General features: G+C 39.4%; 1 protein-coding gene across 1 annotated transcript; it reads right to left on the reverse strand.

Moving 5' to 3' along the window:
* Positions 1–1,274: 1,274 nt before the first annotated feature.
* Positions 1,275–11,173, reverse strand: cunh1orf210 (chromosome unknown C1orf210 homolog). The gene is made up of 4 exons (XM_008279423.1): positions 11,039–11,173; positions 5,124–5,682; positions 4,740–4,925; positions 1,275–3,175 (listed from the first exon to the last, which is right to left on the reverse strand). The coding sequence occupies exons 2-4, from the start codon at positions 5,173–5,175 to the stop codon at positions 2,973–2,975; spliced, it is 441 nt and encodes a 146-aa protein (XP_008277645.1). The 5' UTR covers positions 5,176–5,682; positions 11,039–11,173; the 3' UTR covers positions 1,275–2,972.
* Positions 11,174–16,200: the final 5,027 nt, after the last annotated feature.

Here is a 16,200-nt window from a genome sequence, read left to right on the forward strand (position 1 = left end):
TGTAACAACACAAGTAATAATAAAAAGACTGAATTCACCTTTATAGACTTTTTTTCTGTTGTAAAATAATTAATCTATCAAATTATACAAAGAAGATCACTTTGGAGAACATCACAGATGTCCTTTGCTGCTAGTTAAAGTACCAAAGAGTCATACAGGCTTTACATTGCAGCACAGATTGGTCCTGAACAGTGGCGGCTGGTTAATAAGGGGCGCCCAATGACCAGGTAAAAAGTAGTTCTCAAACGTAAAATTAAATTTGAATTAATTATAACAAAATGATAATAAAGTTACTAATAGCGTTCATGTTATTTTGCTATATCACCAATATTTGCATTATTAACAGATTTAATATTAGTCTTCACTGTGTGTTTACTAATTCTACACTTCCTGGATGCGGGCGACGGCCAACATGAGTGTGTATGTGGCTCGAAAAGCTTCTCCTGATCATGTGACCGCAGCCTGGACTCTGATTGGCAGCTGCAGACTTTTTCACGGGGCGCAGCTCGGTGCGTCCGGGACCCGTCCACTTTTGCTGTAAGCCAATTAATTTTGTCTTTATTTGCTTTTGTCTTCTGTGGTTGGATATCAAACCTGTCCTTCGACGTTCTTACGACTGTGCTTTCTGACACGTCACACTAACTTTCCCTCCTCTTCTACTTGAAGACAGCTACTGTTTTGACAGCTTAATGAGCTGGCCACGCTGCCAATGGAGAAAAGACTGCTTTTAGAGAAGACTGCGTGTAGAATACATGTAACTGGGTTTAACGTCGGACAAATGTGACCTGAGAACGCCCTAGTTTATTATTTTTTAAAGTCATTTTTGGCCACACACCTGTCAGAGCACACCACAGCCACCAAACAGGAGCTACCGCAGCCTGCTATGTGGGGCGTTCAGGGAGCATCAGTAAATCGTGGAATCTATCTAAAAGAAAATGTTTCGCAAAGTCATGTGTTTTGCCTTTGACCAGGTGGGAGGTGCAACAAAATGAGAAAGTGGGTGATACTGGTGCTACCAGCGAAAGAGTTAGTTTGGAGCCCTGAATAGTGTTTTGTTTTTTTTTTTCTCATTTTTTATGTTGTGTGTTTTGAGTTTGTACAGATCCTGTAAATATTGATGAAAGTTGATGAATGGTTTTGAAATTTAGTTCTGGTAATTCTTGATAATGTTAAATTAGATTATGATTACAACATCCTCCAAAGGTAGACAGTTTGCATTCCTGTAAATAGTTGTGCCTGATGTTTCTCATATTCTAACTTCTGATTTTAAATAAAAGGTCATTTGCAGACTGCACCGTCCTACCAAAAATTTTCACCAGCCGCCACTGGTCCTGAATAGCATTACACATCCACATTTATCCGTGTTGGTACCTTCGAACAAAAATATAGGCAGTCGTGTTCACTACAAGAAGATATTTTTAAAAGCAGGTTCTATCAACGGATCCGTCTGTCAGTCACCACAAATAGAGTCACAAATTGGTGTTTCACTGTGGTAACATTTACAAATGACACATTAATGCCCTTTTCATGCCCTTGAAAAAACTGATTGGTGTGATTATGACTCATCACTAACTATTTTACATTTTCATTATACTGTCACATTAAGCATGTCGTAAAGCAGATGACTTAAATACAATCACATGAAAACATAAGCACATCCGATTGCAGTTGTTGACTTTTTTTTTTAGCATATTTGAACAAGCAAACACTTGCTACTCTGAAGCGGCACCCTTTTAATAAAGGGTGCTTCAGCCCCAGAGCAGCCCACATGATGCAAAAAGCAGAACCCCAGAATTTCATCACAGGATCTGCAGGTAACTATTGAAACTGTATTCAAAATCTGACTCGCACAGGAGACATGCAAAAACTTTTTGTTGTCCAAACAAACAAACAAAAAAAACTGAGCAAATTTAAATCTTGCTAATACAGGCAAAGAGTAGTTATATATAATGTAGAATCAAAGATAGAGGTGGTTGTCACAGTAACAGTAGCCGCATTTGTTGCAAACCAAAGACCGCCTCTCAGGAGAAGAGCCTCACACCAGCTGTGAAATGTGATGGTTTAGGGATGTTTCACTGCTTCAAGGACCGAGGCAGGTTGCACAAATTGATTCAACTATGAATTCTACATCGTGTCAAAGAGCGCTTCGTAATAATGTGAGCCCACCTGTCCGAAAGCTGGAGCTGAACCAGAAGTGCACCTTTCAGCAGATTAAGCGTACCAGCAAATCCACCAAAGAGTAGCTCAGAAAGAAGAAATGGAAGGTTACGGAACAACCCAGTCAAAGCCCCAATTGGAAACCTATTGAAATGTTGTTGGGGTGGATTTGAAACATGCATGTAAGAAAACCTTCAAACATATAGCAAGTGAAGGAATTTTACATGGAAAGATCAAAAATGTCAGAGACTGTTGAGGGAATGTGCAAAATGCCTACAAGGAGTTATTTCTGCTGAAGGGGGACATAATAGGTTTGATGCCAGGGTTGTACTTACTTTTCCAGGAGAATATTACCTCTATTGATATTCTTGTTGAATAAATGATTGAAAAAGGTATGTTCAAGTATACTTCTTTAAGACTATATCAAAGAGAGTCAAATGTTTGCTTGTCCAAATGTAAAACTTTTTCCACTTATTTTTTCACATAGCTGTACATTTTCCTGAGAATATGCTGAAATTCTCTATTACGTAGAACATTGTTGAGCCCTCAGATCCCACAATGAGAACTCCTGCCACAATAATGCTCTTTGCAATATAGTTATTTCATGTTTCCGTAAAAATGCAGATGTATTTACACATTTCAGTGCTCCCCCCCCTCCCCCTATACACTAAACCAATTTTTTTGAAGTGTCCGTTTTATGATAGAAAACATGAATTTTTCAACACGAAGAAAAGAATGGAGTGGAATTGGTGGCTCAGGGGGTTTTCTGACTCGATCAACAAAAATTGAGTTGAGGGGGTGTAGAGACGCTCCTACTAAGTGATGGTAAATTCAATCTCATCCATCTCCTCCTCTGTGTCCTCGTCTATGTTCTCCGCCGCTCGCTCAGCTCTCGCTCTCTCGCTGGCTGGGATGTAGTTGTCCTCAATGAAGCCGTCATCATCCTCCTCGCTCACAGGAGGGATGCAGTCAGGGTTCATTCCACGTCCCCGATGCATGGCGAATTCCACCTCAAGGCCTGCAGGCGGTAAAACAAAAAAAAAAAAATCCAACAATCATTAAAAGGTAACATATAATTTTGTCTGACAGAGTTCTCTTTATGTATACACGTATAAACGCTTGTGACAAACAGACCAGAGGAAGCTATAATGTGTCACACCATGTCCTTGTACATCTTCTCCATCATCAGTGATTTATGAAGTCAATTTCACACTAATATTCTTGAGCTTTTATTATTGTAGTGTTATCAGCTCACAAGCAGAGAGTCCACACATACACACTGCACAAGAAAGAAAGATTTTGAAGATAACATTTTTTTGTCTTTTTCACTTTCAGGCTCCAGTGTGCATTTCTCTCTTTAATTGTGTAAAGATGTGGATGTGACATAACAAACATGATCATTTATCTTTTTCTTGATGTTCGTGGCACTCAAGGTGATAGACATTCATTATGAGCTGTTTTTCTGTCTTCTGGATGGTATAAGTCCAACATTCATCCATTGTTTTGCTCTCTGTTGGTCTCCATCAACTCCTGAGGAAAACTGGTTTCTTACCTGCTAAATCATTTACAGTTTGTTTGTTTTGGGCCGTCTGCTGATTGGTGCTGGGGAGGTTATTGTACAAAAAGTTTATTTGGGCAAAACTCCACTGCCTACTTTGGCTGGATGTAATGCTATAAAGCTGACAGTATCTACGAGGTCATGTGATAACTCAAATAATTCACAATATGCATAGTCATCTGATCCCTTGTTGTTGTAAAAATATTGATTACTGCAGCTTTAAACAGGGATCAAGCACAATATGGGAGTAAGGACAGGTTTTTATGTTGTTGTTGTTGTTATTCTATTATGGACATGTGACAAATTAAAGGAAAAACCAGACCCCGGTGATCAGATCTGCTGGCTGTGTTACTCTGTGGGGGCAGTTTGCTGGTCTGGTTTGCGTTCACCTGCCCTCTTGGAGAAAAGAGTCACTGCAAATCAATACAAAGTTGTTCTGACTTATCACCTATAATGAAACCTTTCCATCCTAAAAGTAGCGGTCTCTTCCAGGATGCCTCCATCCACAATGCGTGAGGGGTCACTGAATGATTTGATGAGTATGAAAATGGTGTAAATCATTCACTATGACCCTCACAGACACCAGATCTCATCCCAGATGAACACCTATGGGAGATGTGGAACCAACACACTCATCCACCATCACCATCAAAACACACAATATGTTTTGGAAGAACTGTGTTCGTCTCTCCAGGAGAGTTCCAGAGGCTTGAAGAACCAATGTCTCGGAGGCCTAACATCTTACTAAGTAATTTTGATTTTTCTTCTAATATGTAACCTGTAGACTATATCTTGACATTTACACTGTGAAAGACACCTTGTGTAAACAATGGGACAAAGCTGTTGAGATTTTAGCTGTTGGATAGACATTCCTCACTAATAAATCGTTAAGGGACATCGGCAGTACAACACCAATGTTTTCAGCTTAATACAAACAGGTTGAGCTACATTTTTTCCCATTGCACAAAAAACTGTTTTGTCAATACATAGTGTATCTCTGCAGTGCCATGTGTAGAAAACAAACCTGACGGGTCAAGATGGCTGACAGTGTCTGCCTCCCTGAGCCGTGTGTGCCTGTAGCTGGCCAAGTAGCGCCGAACCACCTGACATTTAGCCAGGAGGACGGTGAGGAGGGACACAGAGATGGCCGTGACCAGGACGGCCACCAAGAACTCCCAGTTGTGGCTGGTGTATTTGTCTGTCGAAGTGCCTGCAAGAGAGAAGAATTGAACATCTCATCTCGTCAGTCTGTTGTGGTTTTGAGGCAGCGAGACTGTGGAAAGCACCTAAATGCCCGAACTCAGTTTACCAGAGTTTAACCAGGTGGACCAAATATTTTGTTTGAGCAAATATAGAAAAACATTGTCTGCTGATGGATAGTTTTTATTTGACTTTGCTGAACACTTACCATTGTTTGCTTCTGCCGTTGGTGTAGCTGTCTCGTTTGTTGATGCTTCCATCTGGCTTTGCTCCTGTTTGTGCAGTCTCTACTGGGGAAGGACTTCTAGTGTGTAGCTCAGTTTGCGTATTTTTAAATGAAACCTGCCTCTTGCTTTGGAGTATCATGAACTCTAGCATGAAACCAGTGGATGCAGGATTATTTCACACACAGTATATGTTGCTCTTATTCTACAAGATCCAGCAGACTCTTGAGCAACTGAAGCTGGAGGTTTCCATTTCTTCAACAAGGCTACAACGCTGGTTTGTGTTAGAATGTCTCCAGCAGGTGAAAGTCTAATGGGACCTGGATGAGATGTTGCAGGGCAGGCATCTCCCCTGATGAGGGAGGTAGTCGTCTGTTGACCAGAGGAGAGTTGAGCCTTCAGAGCTCCACTAGGTGGCAAGGTTGAGTGACAGGAGGCCCCTCAGTTTAGTACCAAGTGAAAGGTGAAGGCAGCTTTTAGCAGCATATGTATACGTTGAACTATGAGCCCTCTGGAGTCCTGTTGTTGCATTCAAGTGAAGCTCTAGAGAAAGTGGAAAGGAGAGGTAAGCTGTGAGAATCTCTATTTTACACACGACTGCAAACACATCTTGCAAAAGGCGGGAGAAAAAAACCATCCTCAGTGAAGTAGAATACTATTAAGCTACAGTGCCACTAAACCCCATGTGCTTCGTTGCTTTGAATCCTTTGTGCCATTAAATGCATATTTCATAACCGAGCCACACAGAAAGAACGTGAACAATAAAATGACCTAAATATTTCACTTAGTATCTATGAAGAGTGAGTGTGTCATCATAAAAAAAGGAGATGCTGCCTGGATCCTTGAAATCCAGAAGTCATAATTGAGTCGGAGCTGTCAGGAGCTCAGGAGGATATCATCCGCAGCAGGAAAAGTGTGTCGCAAACAGGAAGTCCCACATACTGTAGAGCCTTCCTTCATAGTCCTAGCTGACACAAAACACTGGCAAAGTCACTAATTTGTGTGGGTGGCGAGTGTGTGAAGGACTCTAACTCTGTATGTTTCACAGCTTCCTGCAACAGACGAGCTGCAGACTGTGCAATTCTCGAAGGACAACAAAATAAAGTTTGCCAGACATTATTTGATTAGAATACCAAATACATACTTGGTTTTTTTTTGTGTGTGGACTTTCATATAAATGCAGTACAGATGGATAAATGTAATCAAATATTAGGTTTTTAAAGGAAAAGCTCAGCATTTTGGGGACTTTCTTACATTGTGTTGCTTTGTACAAGCCCTGGAAACAGACTCACTCTGTTAAACGTTTGCAAAACTTCTTCTATTTGCACCCGCAGTGATCACAACTTAAAGCATTTTATTAGATCTTGTTTGTTTGATCCATACTGAAACTGTATAGAATGAACAAAAAACATATTACATTATATTGAGTTTTCTCCCTGACACGGTCAAATAGCTGTTTCCCCTGACTTTGTCCTGAGCCCAGCTCATCAGCTGCAGGATGTAGCCTCATATGTACAGAACATACAGTGCTCAACAAATTTATTCGACTACCACCCAGTGTAAGGTTAATGCTGCAGCTGCCCTAAATTAACAGCATTGGTAATAACCAAAATCATTTTTAAAAAAAGTTTTTGTAATGGTTAATACACCAGTATGTAGAAGCTCTTCAACCAAAATGATATTTTTAATGCTAAAATATAATTATTGTTATCTGTGAATGTTCAAATGTACTGTTTTATAAAAAACTGAAAAAAAAGTAAAGCACAGTCTTTTTTCTTGATTAAGATATCAAATTGTAGCGATTTACTTGCATTCCTGAACAGAAAAACTAGTTTTAGTGGTTGAATGTTATATTTGATTAATTTGTGACTCCTCAGAGAAGCCCAGTGGCTCAGATTTGGGTATAAAAAGGTGAATTCAGTTTGAAATTCCTCATTCCTTTTCAAAATGGTAAAACATTGAGAGTTGAGTCCGCATTAAAGCACTTCATGCTGGACAGTCTATTATAAACCACCAGGTTTGCACTGAACCTCATGCTGCACATTCACTTGTCATGTTGTGTATGCACTGACATCGCAACCTCTAAATGCAAATATAAACCTGTCATCCACAGCAGCTTGTGCTAGTAGAAGAGAGGACCTTTATATACAGCTATTTGCAAACTTGTCGAGTATTTGCATGCATGAATTTACATGTATTAGGTGCTCTACAGGCACTGTACGTACAGTAGCATTGTGAAAATGCAGTCAGACAAATTCTGTTATTATTGGTGCCATCTGCTTTGGGCTGGTATGTTTAATGAGCCTGACCAGCACCGGTATTTTTATGTTCTTGACCTGGATTTTTGATAATATGATACCTTAAGGTCAAGATTTAATAGAACATATTAGTTTGTTTCTTTGTTTTCTATTAACCTGCCTCTTCCACTAAATATTTTCATATATTTCTTTTTAAAGAATAGGTGATTTTCTATATGTAAACTTTATCATTATCAGATGTAATGTAATGTGATGGAATGAAATTATTCACCTTTGAAATGCAGTAAAGCAAAAGTATGAACTGTCAATAAATGGAATTATTTAAGTAAGTACATGAGTCAGTGTACTCATGTAGTAAAAACAAAGACATGCTGACTGTAACCTGTAGTAAAGTCAGGTTTTAGTCAGCTTTATTTTCATCTTATTTAACTTTTTTTCTTTTGTTGTAAAGGATGCAAGATACAAGCAACTGGCACAACTTACACTCAACAAATGGACCCTAATTTGAATCAGTAGAGTGAAGCATTGGATCAGTTGAGACTGTTAGTCACAAAGTAAATCACAAAGCTTTTTTCTCAGATGATTGATACTTCTCATTCACACTAATAGAATGAAACACCTTTACCTACTGAATTTGGATCTGAAAGTCAAGGAGGCGTAGGCCTGACAAAGCATTTCTTTTTCTACTACCACTAATTGGAAGAGCAGAGAGCTTCTGTTAGAAAGTCTCTGCATGTTTTAACAAATATTCTGTTTTTCATTACTTCCTTGGCTCTTACAGTAGGACAACATGCCAAATAAATCCCTAAACGAAAAGAAAACCAACTATGTTTGACTTCTGAAATAATGGCCCCTCTGTATTGACAACATACACAAGTAATTTATTGTTTCTTTCTTTCCTCGAGATGTGTTTTTAACTTTCTTGGGCATGCTAAAGATTTCTGTCTTGTTTGCTGCCTTGGCTCTGAGGTGATTTTTCACAGCAAGAGGGGTCCAGCTGCTTAGCGCCAGCCATTAGGCCTCTTCCCCTTCATCTTCTCAAGCTATTCTCTTCAGCAGTGTTGGCTGTAAACACACCAACCGGGCTGACTTTATCTCTTCCTGTTCTGTCCTCACACAGGCAGAGCACAGCAAAATATACACACCGAGCAGCACAAGACCAGGAGCTACTGGAGCCAGAAATATGTGTGTGTCAGATGTTTGTGAGTTTTGCTGTGCGCCGCTGCCGTACTTTCATCTCTGTTTGTATGTGAACACGCATGTGAGAAAGGCTACATTTGCATCTTTGTCTGCGTTCATTTGTGTTTAAACATCATTCTCAAAGCAAGAAGTCAGTTTTTCTTAGTCATACTTTGTTTCATTGCCCCAAATTGTGAGTTGAGTGTCAGTTTATAGACACTAATGATGGCCAGGGGGCGTAAAGTGTTCTCTCTGTCATCAAACTGAATTAAACATCAGAATTATATTCTGCTCATGGAGTGCGATCAGACTCCTTTGAACAGACAAATTAACTGTAAGCAGTTTTATGGCTTCGAATTTGATTATGCCACAGGAGGCGAGACGGAATTTTATGTTAAACTTCTGTCAGCTTATGTAACAAAGAGCTTAAATAAAGCATAAAAACATAATGCATTTTCATGATGGCTCGCCACAGTTTGCTTTATATGATATAACTACAAATCATACGTGACCAAGCGAGCATCTCTCTCCTTCCCTGGCTGCAATAATGACGGATAATCATCCTCTTCAGATAATTGTGAGCCGTCCTTTTGTTGACCCTCACCCCAACAGTATGCAAGCCTCCCCTTTCCCTCTTATCCCACTGCCAAGTTCTGTATTTGTGTCTTGCTTTGAAATATGTGGAGGAGTCAGGCCACGCTATTGTTCATAAAGTATAATAGGCAGAAGGTCTGATTGAGCAGCGAGAAAAAAGAAAAAAAAAAAAGCTGGCAGAGACATTGTTTATGTGTGTGATTATTGAACTTGCACACTGTAAGTATTTTAGTAAGTAAACTACGCCCTTAAAAAACCTTTAACGCATTGTGCTTTTGTTGATTAACTGAAGCAAGGTCACACGAGCTTAAGTGTAGCGCCTTCAGGTGTCACGTTTGGCTTTTGCCTTCTAACCCTTTAATAATAGCAACAGACGAGCCACAACAACACAATGAGTGAAGGCCAAGCTCAGTAACGACTAATGAAAAGACTCTATTTAACCTGACCACAAACTGTGATGTTTGATATTGAAAAATGAGTTTCAGCACCTGGCTCCTATTAGAAATAAGTACTGTAGATCTGAATGCATGCTCTTTATAAAGCACAAAATGACGGGCAAATGTAATACAAGTAAGCTGTTAGCTGTGTGCTATTGTTGGAGTTGATTACAGCAGGTGACCAACACGTGGGTCAGCACATGTCATTGGCAGAGATTACTTTTAGACTAAATATGTATATAGAAAATCACATAATTATAAATACTGTGGCAATTTGTCCTAAAATGTTAAGAAATAGCTTTGAAGTTTGTAGCAGGGGCAGAAAACGGTTTGACGACACTGACCTACAAAGACAGAAAGCAGTAATTACAGAAGGAGCGACAATGAGATTTTAAAAAAAAGGTTAAAATGTTGCAATATTGCATATTTTTCTGTTATAATTTTACCAAAACAAATCATTGACATATAGCCCACACTTGCATATCATACCTTCTTTGGTTAATCTCCTGCAGCATCGACCAACAAACTGTGACCTCTCAGCTGTCTGACCCATTTAAACTCGTAGGTTTAGAAAAAAACTGTTGTAATTATGATTACTACTTGCAGTTCATGCAGGATTTCATTGTTTATTTTTCTCCATTGTGAACTAATGTAGCTCATTTAATTATGTGGAGCAACAAACTGAATAAACAATATTTTACTCCATGAAAATGGATCTTTGTCATGTACAGAGACGAATGCGGGGAAATCGGTTAGCTGGAGCTTTTTTCTTTCTGCATGCGTCTAGCTGTCACTTGTAGCCGTCTGACTTCAGCTGTGTAGTTCGCTGTCATTCTGTGGCACACAGTGCTGACGAGTCCTACAGCACACAGATCAGCGAGCCAGAGTGCAGCGACTGCAGCCTGAGCAGCTACACTGTCGTCTATAGAAACCACCAGATATTGCATTTTGGTTTTTACATGTTCTGCAAATTTAATGATCCAATTCTGTGGCACGGATTTCTTCTATATTGCAAGACAGAATCAGAAAGTCAGATGGCAGTTACAGCTAATGTTTGACCCTCTTATGAAGTTACTGCAGTTTGTCTTTGTAGGGCAGGTCACTGAAATGTAAACACTTTGCTTAGATGTCTTTCCTGCATTGAGAAAGAACGGCCTTTAACTGCTACAACACTGAAGAGCTGCAATGTAGAAAACATGTGATTTCTGTTATGAGATAATTATATTAATGTGCTGATGTAGGTCAATCTTGTAGATTTTTCTAATAATGCCTCCTCCAGATTGTCCCCCCTTAAAGAAACTGAAGCATATCTGAGAATTGGAGCTCTTTCTTTCTTGTCAAACACATTGCACCACTTTTGTGCATTATTCAGTAACATTAAAACAATATCACGATTCTGTCAAACTCCCCGCTGTTCCTCTGAAGTCTTACCTGCACACCTGTCCGTGTGGGTCCCGGTGGTTTCAAAGAGTTCACCTGCTTTCTGCCCGCTTGCACGCTTCACATTGGCCTTAACCACATTTTCCTTTGCTTTGTCTATGAAATGGAGAAATGTTGTGCAAAGGTTGACCGAGGTGTGCTGTGCTGCTGCTTCCCAGAAGGACGAGTTAATGGTTAACTTTGTAACTAAGGTGTGCTCCCTCCCGCCTCCTGCTGCTCTGCTCCATCCAATGACACAGCGGACCTGGTCGGACTCAGTGTTGTCACTCAGCGGTGCCAAACCAGGAAGAGGGCAATTTGTCATGTTTTATATTATAACTGCCTGTGTGCAACCAGCCAAACCTGTTTTCTTGCAAATACATGTTCTGTTAGTGTCGCTCCAGCTCCACCGAATGATCAAATATTCTTGTCTGATATGTGCATAATGTGTCTTTTCATTTTGTGTTTTTTATGTAGGTGTTTTTCACTTGCTTCTCAGGTGCCACACTTGTGTTGTTAATGAGAAATATAAACCTGTTTCTCAGCCCCTATTTGATGAGAGATTAAATTTGACAAGACACGCTTTGCAAGGAGTTTTGTTTATGTGAGATGTACAGCCGGGAGCGGAGAGAATAGACCTCTGGTGGCTCTGAAAGGAAAAGCGAGGTGACCCTGAAAACAATAGGGCCACTTCCTGGCCACTCTGCATCTTTACATTTCCCTCCCTTAGTCTTCCTCCTTCCCTCCCTCCCTGCATATGTTCCAGGATGCTTCAGCTGGATGTCTTAGAGCAGATGGTGAGGCAGGTTAGGACAGTAAAATGATAACTCAGCATCATCTGTAAGATAGCAGAAGGGAGTTTCCCACCATATACAGATAACAGGCGCTGTTGGATGTCAGTGTCACATGTGTCTGATCTATTTTTTCCTTCATCTATTCAGTGTCTTCGACAAAGCACTGACTTTTGATTACACTGAATGACACTTCAGCTGTAACTGTGGGGAAATCAGATAAATGCAGCGGAGTTGAATTAATAATAACAATAAGATGTATTCACACTCAGAAAAATGAAGATGCCAACTGGAACCACAAATGGTTATTCGTAGTGCTGTCATTGAAGAAACATTTTTAGCTCCACAAAAAACCTTTTAGGTTTGAGGGTGACTCAAAGAACTATAAAAAGGCACATTAAATGGTGCTCTAAAGAACTTCAGCAAATCAAATCAAGTTTTTATTGTCATTTGCTGTACAAACAACATGAGCACAGGCGAGATGAAAGAGTGTTTCTCCAGGATCCAAGAAAAAAAGTAGGATTCTTTAAGTAACCTCAATTCTTCAAAAGTAGGTTCTTTAAGTAATCATTTTCAAGATAGCTCTTTGTGGTTTTATTTTGGTAATAGGGCGGAAAACCAAAGTAACTCAACACAACAAAATGAACCCTGCGTTCATTAAAGAACTACAAAAAGCACATGAAGAACCATCCCTCTAAATAAAGAGGTTCTTTAACAGATGGCAGTGCTTTGAAGAACCAGAGAGACTTTTTTTTTTTTTTTCTGAGGGCACCTTTCAAATACAAAGCTGCAAAGTGCTTTACAATAACTACACATAACAGCAATAAGAACCATGAGTTAAACCCTGCCAGAGGATCTCAAACAGTGATCAGGCTTCTGATTTTATAGCAGATCACAGAAAGATGCAGGAGTGTGATCATCCAAAGCTTTAAAAACAAGCAAAAAGAAAATATCTCAAAATCAATTCTAAAACTCACAGATAGTAAAATGCATCAGAGATTGTTGCAATGCATCTTTCAGTACGTGTTAAAAGCCTGGCAGCAGTGTTGTTTTTTTATCAACTGCAGGCTTTGGATGATCACCTGCTTGTACCAGGGTAAAGTGCACTGCAGTAGTCAAATCTGGAACAGATAAAAGCTTGGACGACCTTCTGTGAGTCTGCAAAAGAAAGGAATGACCTGATATTGTTTAGCTGTCTCAGTGAGGGCTGTGCTCCTTCAGTCACCTGAGCATGGAAGGACAAATCGGAGTCACCTAGACCTCTTTATGAACACTATTAGATAAGGTTTCCAGACTAGAGGAGAGATTACTTATGATACTAGTGCTGGAGCCACATTACAAGGCTAGTTTATTTACCTTTGATTTGGAGTCATTCAGCTGCAAGAACTTTGTGGACATTCGGTGTCCAGTAGACAGAGATTTTACTGAAGGGTCTCAACGATGAGGACAGATGAAAGGCAACATCAAGCTGACTGAGATTAGTGTTAAAGTGCTGTCGGATTGACAGTATTTCATTTTAAATATAGCTACTAAATTCCTCACATTTCTCTGGGGTGGTTTGAACTGCCTGTCTGGATAGGAGATCAGTCACAGAATCGGGAGCATTTTTAGCAATAAGATCAGAGAAGAGGGCATTCATCAGTGCACTGATTAGTAGACATTCACTTTTATTTAGAGATAACCGAGACACTTGTCTTTGTCTAATTCTTAAGGAGGAAGACAGGTTGCATTAACACTGTTATTACTTATCATATACAATATCAATCTTGTAAATATATGTATAGTTGGAGTATACCTCCATAGCTGTTATTTGTTAATGATTAATTAGTAGGGGTATCACATATATCCTAATGAGGGTGACAAAATATTGTTGTATATAATATAATATTGGATATTAAATCCATCCATCCATCCATTATCTATACACCGCTTAATCCTCATTAGGGTCGCAGGGGAGCTGGAGCCTATCCCAGCTGACTTAGGATGAAGGCAGGGGACACCCTGGACAGGTCACCAGTCTATCACAGGGCTACACTTAGAGACAGACAACCAAGCACACTCACATTCACACCTACGGACAATTTAGAATCACCAATTAACCTCAACATGTTTTTGGACTGTGTGGGAGGAAGCCGGAGAACCCGGAGAGAACCCACGCTGCACGGGGCACCGGCAACCTTCTTGCTGCGAGGCAACAGTGCTAACCACTGCGCCACCCTGCAGCCCTTATATTAAATCCATTATTTATTAATATGTATGTGTATGTATGTTGGCCTATACATATATTTATGTAGTGTACTGTTGTAATATATTTATATTGTTAATATACATTTCTATAACAGTGCAATTAATTGATTATATATTGATGCATATTTTATGTCAAATCCATTGATTATATATAGGAACATGTAATATTGTAATGAATCATAGGGTGATAAGGGGCTGGGAGTTAACAAGTTTATACTTCTTCCTGTTCCTTTTTGAACTCATGTTTGTGCTTTTTATTCCCTTGTTTTTTATTTTGTTTTTAAATTTTATTTTTGTTCGAAACAAATATTTCATTCATTCATTCATTCATTCATTCATTCATTCATTCATTCATTCATTCATTTAACTCCACTTGGCCTTCTTGCATCATCTCTGTAAGCTTCTTAATTCTTCATTCAGCTGTGAAAGAACAGACGCTTTTAGTGTTTTGTATTCGACTGGAGCTAAAGAATATAACATGTTTGTGCAAGAAGAATTACAAAAAACTAACAGGCTCCTCTACGGTGTGACGGTGTTGTTCGCTGGTGTTAAAAGATGTGTTTGAGGCAGTAAAAGCCTGACAGAAGTGAGGACGAGAGGGTGGGAGTGAGTCAGTGTTTGGGGGTTCGGGGTCAGGAAAGAGGAGTGAAGCCTGGAAGAGAAACCGCGCTGAGATGAGATGACAAAATCGACACACATCTTCCACAGAGAAACCATGAAAGAGCAGAAGGTCCAGTGTGTGCCTGTTATCATAGGTGGGCTGCTTCACACGTTGGCTGAAATTAAAAGAATCTAAAACTCTGATAACATCAGATGTAAATGCAGAGGAAGTGGGGCAACAAACATGGATAATAAAATCAGCACTCTGTCATAATGTAACATGATGACTGCTGAAAGATCTGGACATTCCTGAACAAAACCACGAGTAAGTTGAGGGGGGTCGGTAGAACAAAGAGCATAAAATGGGGAGTTTATTTGTTAAAATAAAGCTAGGACTTTCAAATGTGGAAAGGCAGCCAAATGTGACTGTGAAACAATTAAGACAAATTCTGTGTCTTAGTGTGAGGCCACCCCCCCCCCGGACTGTCACTCTGGACTGGCGGAAAAATAAACTATCAGAGGGGGAAAGGCTCAATGAAAAGGATACATCTGACAGGATTAATCCACCGCTTTGGTATGTTAGAAGCTTTAAAAAATCTATGTTGTTAGTTGTGATAAAATCCTGGCAGATAAAAGACGTATTGGCAAAGAATCTGACGTTGAGTAAACACAACTGAGCAGGTACAACGGCAGGGATGCAAGATGTGGTTTTAACTGAGATGAACTTTGATACAAACTTGGCCGATTGAGGTGAATGTTTTTCCATTAAATCTGTATTAACAGATTTGTTTGGCCATTTGGCAGCAGCAGAAACTGGCAGATCAACTTATATATTGTCAGAAAAAGTTTATTTAGCCATCAAGCAGGCAATATTATCACTGGTTTGAGGCTGTGTATTTCTGATGAATTGAACTCCAGTATTGACTCTTGCAGTGATGCCGTAGAAGAAATATTTTTAGTTTCACAAAGAACCTTTTAGGTTTAAGAGTGACTCAAATAAACCATTAATTTTTTTTTCTCTTTTTAGCACATTATATGGTGCTCCAAAGAAGTATAGCAAAGTACGTTCTGTAAGTAACCATTTTCTCCTTTCAGCTCTGCTTTGGTTGACACCAGCAGCCCTTTTAGCTGCTAAAGTAGATGCTGGTGCTAAGTGAGTTGTCAGGCTTTTAGTTCAAACAGTTGATCGTGAGAAAAGTTGAAAAGCCATGAAAACCAAAACAATGAGCTAAACGATTGTAAAATGTTAACAGGAGGTACACTACAAATAACACAACCTTTATACATGTAAAGTGCATGTTCTTTTTTTTAATTTGCAGGTAAATTTGGATGCATTTTGTATTGAATCAGGACACTTTCTTGTGAAGAAATGTCTGTAAATATGGAATTCACAGTGCGATTTGCAGACAACTTCTGTCACAGCATAGAGTCTGTAAAATAGGAATGACCAATTAGCATTTCGGCTCATAATTGAATTTAATATTTTGCTTATTTTGCAATATTGTTTGTTTGTTTATTTGTTTTTACAGATTTCTG

The sequence above is a fragment of the Stegastes partitus genome, unplaced genomic scaffold (assembly GCF_000690725.1).
Source record: "Stegastes partitus isolate 25-593 unplaced genomic scaffold, Stegastes_partitus-1.0.2 Scaffold158, whole genome shotgun sequence".
Lineage (NCBI taxonomy): Eukaryota > Metazoa > Chordata > Actinopteri > Pomacentridae > Stegastes > Stegastes partitus.